Genomic DNA, 6,467 nt, shown 5'->3' on the forward strand with positions numbered 1-6,467 from the left:
GTCAACCAAGGCATCTTTCTCCATCTCATCATTCTGAGATGAAACTTGGATCTTTTTGCTCTGTTTGCCCCATTTTGTAAAACATAGACATTGCTTTATATTAGTCAATTTAAATAACTTTAATTAATAAAAAGTGTAAAAGGGTTTGTCAATTTTGTAGTCTTTGTTTTTGATCTTCTATCAGATGTAACTCTTTTTCTCAGGTGGCATGGAACAGTTTTTTGGATACAATTCATTGTAGCCAAAGGATGCATGTCGTCGGAACTCTGTAACTAGATTTTCCTCAGTTTCCAATCAGCACAAATACCTTTACTTCACTCTCTGTAAGGCCAATCACCAATTTCTGAAGAAAATTACTAGTCAAACCCTGTAAAATTCTCTACATACTGGTTTTTATGAGATTTTGACCCTTTCATTTTTTGCTAATTTTTCATGATTTTTCAGCTTTTTAGACCTCCCCCAGCTAATTCCCTGCAAAGGGTTGACCTTCCGTACCGCGTGCATGTTGCACTATCACATGTCAGAAACTTTCCGGTGTATAGTTTACAATGTCCCATCCACCTACTTTTCGTGTTATTTTGTCTCCCGTCTGCAACTTGCAATTTCACTGTGTAAAGTCACCACAACAGTCATAGCCGCAGGTTTCGCATTTTACTTCTGATTCTCACGTACCTAACAAATGGGGCCTAGATATTGCATATCAATTTCAACAAGAGACATCCATCCCTCTTACTAATGATAATTATTAGAAAAAATCATTTCATGAATTTTAGCAACACTCATAAGCCTTCAAGTACAGCAACTCTCAATTTTACACAAATATTGACAGGTATTTTATCCGAAACTGTACCTTGCTACCTCAACAATATGGCCTACCAGGCGGCTATCTTGTTATACAGTAGCGGTTGTGGGATTATCATTAATGTTATGGTCATTGATATGTATAGGTTGTCTGTGTCTAAGATCATTCTGCCGTGTCTACTGGGGATGTAAAAAAGCTGAATGTCTGGGTTGCATTGGAAGATTTAAAGGTAATTACATGTATCACTATTAATATTTTTTTAACATTTTTAATTAAAGTATTTAAGACTTATCCTAACATAAAAATAGTTTAGAATTTCTTGTCAGTACACACTTAAACACATTTTTACAGAAACAACATTTTTCTTTTTTAATCAAAACGATGAAATTTTTAATATTATATTGTAAACAAATTAATGTTTATGGGCATTATATTAGAAATAATGTAAATTGTCAAATCATATATAAATTACACGATTTCTCTCCTCTAGACATGAATTTAGGAAGAAAGTACCTTGTGAACCTTATCTTGGAAAATCCTTATGAAGCAGAAATCTTACAGATAATTACAACACATGGTTTTACTATCATTTCCACAAAACTCCACTTGTATGCTTCATTGCACAACCAATTTGAGACCTACATGTATAGTTGAAACTTGGAACATAAAGCTCCCTTAAAGGGGCATGGTCACGATTTTGGTCAAAAATTCTCCTTCTTAACGTTTACAATGTTTCACTAAAGCATTTTTAATAGTCATTTAAAATTTGAGTGCCATTTGTTGAGTTATACGCGAGTTACAGAGTTTGCATTGCTATGGGCAGCGGAAAGGTAAAAAAATACATTTTTACAAAATCAATAATTTAAATTCAACAATGCAAATTAATATCATCAATGATCATAAATGAAAAACCAACTTTCTTCTTTGCAACATAAATATACATAAAATCAACAAAGGTGTCTTTATACAATTCAAACAAACAAAAAGAAAAACCAACATACATACATGCAAAACGAACAGACATCAACATAAAACAAGCAGACGCACAAAAACGAAAGGATGCGTTTTGGAGTAGCAATATGCGCAGTGTCCATTCAAGTCGCACAGAGTCCATTTCGTACATAGTTCATGTCGAATACAAAAAGTCAACTCGTAAAAATGAAAAAAAGTGAAAATTCCAGTTTTAGACCTAAAACGAATGTGTTAAATGTTAAGAACTGTTTATTAATGCTTAAAACAAATAAAAAGACAGACAATCAACTTTAAAAGGATTGTTATTGGTATGTTGAATCTATGTAAACAAAATCAGGACACGAGCCTTGTTTACATGAATAGGAATTGTGAGCCCTGTATCTTGCAAATAACTCTACGACTGGCTCTCAAATTTCACTTGAGAACTAGAAATGCATTCCTAAAGCATTATGAATAAGAAAGATAGAAAGATAGAATTTGATCAAAATCGTGACCATGCCCCTTTAAGGAGAATAAATGACAAATTGAATCATTTCTAACATTTGAATATTGATTAGGTGTATCATTCAATTGGTATATTCATAGTGTAATGACCCTTACCCCTTCGTGTGTATGAATAAGAATTGCATAATATACATTGTTGGAAGTAAGATGTAAGTGATTTGATTATTGTAAATTTCTAGCATACAATGGTCCCCGATACATAATTGACCAAACTTAATTATAAGCTGGCTCACGATTACAAATGAACATTATCTTTGTCTTGATTGACAGGTTGGTGCCCCCCTCTTCTTTAGCTCAATCAGTGAACTGAAACCAGTTTAATTTTAGAGACAGATGCTATTTGGTATTTAATAAATCATTTATCAACTATTGTTTAAAAGACTCCGACATTGTTGACAGACCTAAGTGGAAAACTATGTAATAAAATATGATTTTTATTGAATATTTTCTTCAAGGTCTACTGGCTGTAAAAAGTAATCCAATGTGTTATTGTTTATTCTTTATTTTATAAATATAATTTATAAATTGTTCTAAAATATCAATAATACTTTTTTTTATAATTATTTCTAGAAATTCAAGACTTATCATTGTCAATATTTTTTGCAAGGGGGTACGTATTTTTGAGAGGTGATTACAAAATAAATTGCATGTAAACAAATAATTTTTCTCATTTTTATGTATTATTAGAATACATATCTAAAATTTTAAGTTAGGCTTTCCATGATTAAGCCCATTTAGTGCCAAGTATAGGACTACCTTAAGGGGGGAGGAAGGGACAATGAAATTGATGTTTACTGTCTGATTATTCAGTAAATATGGTTTATACAAAATGTTTCCTGTTATATATTGTAATATAAAGCAATTGTAAGTACTTTTTGCAATATTTGATAATTTTAAAATTGTTTAGATGTCATGATACCGTAACTGTATTAAAGATGAGATTGGTCTCTGAATTTGCTATGTCAAAATAACAATCTTACACTGAATTCTACATTTACTTCCAAATGTGTGTATTTATAGGCATTATTTGATTAGTATAAGATGTTTACACTTAACGATTTACACTTTCAAGTACAGTAAAACACACTTATAACGAAGTGCCAGGGACGGGTAATTTTGCTTCGTTAAAAACGTAATTCATTATATCCGTTAACTTCAAATATGTTTAAAACCCCCGGGGGACTGAAAATCACTTCACTATAAAAGTCAACTCAATATAGGTATGTTTGCTGTAAGCGTGTATACTGTATTGTTCTTGTATATCATGGTTTATTTTTTAAGGCTTAATATTTTCAATTTGTTATATCATGAGAACAACCATATTTAAAATTATGATAATTAAATTATCATATCTTACTGTCATATCTTACATTTATTACTTTAATTAAAAGTTCAGGTTAATCTAGAGTTTATGAATTTTAAGACTAGATAAACTGAGGCTTGCTACGCGCCTCTCTTTCTTTTCTCGGTATAGACCAAATGCGATTGAATTTGACATCAGAAAGAACCGTGTGTTATCCCTGTGCCTTAAGGAACTTCAAGGATTTAGCATACTCTTTCAGATCGGATATCAAGAAAGAGGATTTACCAGGTTTGTATATAAACACCCCATAGTGCTATGTGTAAAAGATCTATTGAAATTCAATCTTATTATAACAAAGTTACTTAAGGTACTCAGTTTCAATCCAGTATAATGTTCTTTCATACCATTAGATTGGTACGAGAGTTACAGCAGAGTAAAAATACATTATTATATACTTTAGTGAGAGGTATAAATTGAATAACATAATACGATTATAGAATATATTATGGTACAAAAATTGGATAGAAATCATGGAGGTCATAGATTTGAAGGATAAATAAAGTTTTTCAATGACTTTTCATTACTGTTGATTACTAATAAATGTGAGGAATTAATGTCTGCGTAAATTTGTAGGAAGCACCCAACGCGGATTTTGAAATCTTGTATTTATTTCCATGAGAATATGAACATTTTGAAATCGTAATGAAAATTTTGCGCTTCTTGCATCTTTTTCTTCTTGCTACATGTATTTAATACAAAACGACAGAATTATGAAATTAAGTACATACTGGAGGTAATAAGGAATCTACAATATGTGATGACGTTGGGCCTAGAAGCCTGACATTTATTTTATAACATGAGCATTGATGATCCTTTCACTGATATTTCAATGTTCTAGGGTCATATACATTGACTGTAATTTTTATCAAAGTAAAGTGATAACTTTTCAATATACTTGACTTATTATGGACACGAAAATTATCAAGTAGGGAATAAATATTCTGTTTTTCTGCACAATACAATCAGTGTTAAATTATTGCTTTATTAGAGGCTGAAAGGAGAAGAAATGACTGCTATTGGGGTAGTGCAGGACTCAGGAAAACAAATCTCACCATGCCCAGTAAGTCTAAATATGTATATATTTAAGGAATAAGGAGTCATTCTTTGAATATTGTGAGGGGATAATTTTGTTCGGGGTTGGTCAAATCCAATAAAGCCCAAAGTGCTTTATGATAGAATTGACCATGCTCCGACCGAAATTATCACTTCATAATATTCAAAGAATGATTCCTTATTACTTATAATTTTATTATTTCCAATTTCTACACTTTTAAACAACATTTTAAAACCACTATTTTGTCATGTAGCACATGCTACATGTATGTATTACTACAAGGAGCAGCCAGAACTGTTTTTTCGGTTATGCCATAAGACTACCATTCAGTGTCGCTCATCTTTTACGAAATTATTGAGCAATAGGCTTCAAAATTGATTCGTAATGTTATCACAGACAGACACAGTTGAAAATGTAAACATATGTGTATGACATGTCTGTTTTGATACTTAGGTAATAACGGTGGAATTAACACATTTCATAGGGTGTCAGCATTTGTAGAGATTTGAATTTTCTGGAATCTATTAATCTAACATGATTACCTGACAAAAACTGTAGTATAACAATCTCGATAATTGAGTGATTTATTTGAAGACTATTGTTTAAGTTAACAAATTCCCTACAAACCTGCAAGTCTTTGGCAACCTAAAAATTGACTTCCACAAATTAAAAAGATAATAAATTCAAATGTACTTAATGAAGCATTTGTCACAACTTTAAGAAGACTACAATAGTTACAAATCATGTTTTGTTATTTTTCCAGAAATTTTAACCACATATGCGAACAAACTAGGACATCATAGAACTGGGGGAATTTTATTGTCTAAACATTCCAACCATGTGCATGTGATAAGGCAGTTTTCAGTTTTGGTTAGTTATGTGTGTGCAGAAGGGAGTGACCCGAGTCAGTGATGCGTGACTGGGATAATGACCTTCAATCAGAGAGGTAGATTATGTCAGGAAACAGTTCAACAAATGTTAGAGATCCCTGTGATCCCAGGATTTCCAGATGACGGTTCCCAGTGACATACAGCTATACTGGTAGCTGCTGTGATAAATCAGCCATAGATTTCATCAAAGACTAGCTTAGTTATAGTTATGAATTTTAATGGTTTTTTTTGGAAAAGATTTATCTGTGATAGCGTTATTTGTTACTTTTAAGAACTGTTTGAACTAGAAATTATGGGGAAAATGTACATGTTAATGTATCACAAAATGTATATTTTGCAATGTAGGCCATGTGTAGGTTTGTGTTTTATTATAGCGTATGATAAACTGAATCATAAGTATCTTTATCTAGAAACCATTAAATTTATCCAATTTTTCCGCATTTTTTTATTTGGACTAAACTCGATCTTCCAAACACATACAAAAGTATTTTTTTAAATATGTGAGAATCTCATGCATTTGTCTGGGCCTTCAACTTCCAGGGTGCTAGGGGAATGCTTGTGGGTACTGTGATGTCTATTTGATCTAAATTGATCTCTTAATTAATCTAAACACTCTACTCTTCATAACCGAAGAATAAAGTTCCTTCTGTAACCATAGATGTTCATCCAACATCCACACGTATGCTTATACATGTATGAATATTTACAATAGGAGGAGTTTATGAGGGAACTTATTTTGTGTTTAATTTTGTTTAATTTGCGAGGGGGGTGTGGGGGGGGGAGTTGTGGAATATTTAGACATTTGTATCATTATGGTCACACAGCCCCATAAAAGGCTTGTGTTCATTTAGAATTATGTAGGCTGATTCAAATACACGTATG

General features: G+C 31.9%; 1 protein-coding gene across 1 annotated transcript in view; it reads left to right on the forward strand.

Annotated features, from left to right (window-relative positions):
- The window catches only part of LOC128187252 (E3 ubiquitin-protein ligase CHFR-like), a 44,827-nt gene extending 38,808 nt beyond the window's left edge, over nucleotides 1–6,019 (forward strand). Inside the window, exon 21 of the mRNA XM_052857553.1 lies at nucleotides 5,459–6,019. Coding sequence (XP_052713513.1) covers nucleotides 5,459–5,498 — 40 coding nt within the window. The 3' untranslated portion in view covers nucleotides 5,499–6,019. The remainder of the gene's footprint in view (nucleotides 1–5,458) is intronic.
- Nucleotides 6,020–6,467: the final 448 nt, after the last annotated feature.

This window comes from Crassostrea angulata, chromosome 6, assembly GCF_025612915.1.
Source record: "Crassostrea angulata isolate pt1a10 chromosome 6, ASM2561291v2, whole genome shotgun sequence".
Classification (NCBI taxonomy): Eukaryota; Metazoa; Mollusca; class Bivalvia; order Ostreida; family Ostreidae; genus Magallana; species Magallana angulata.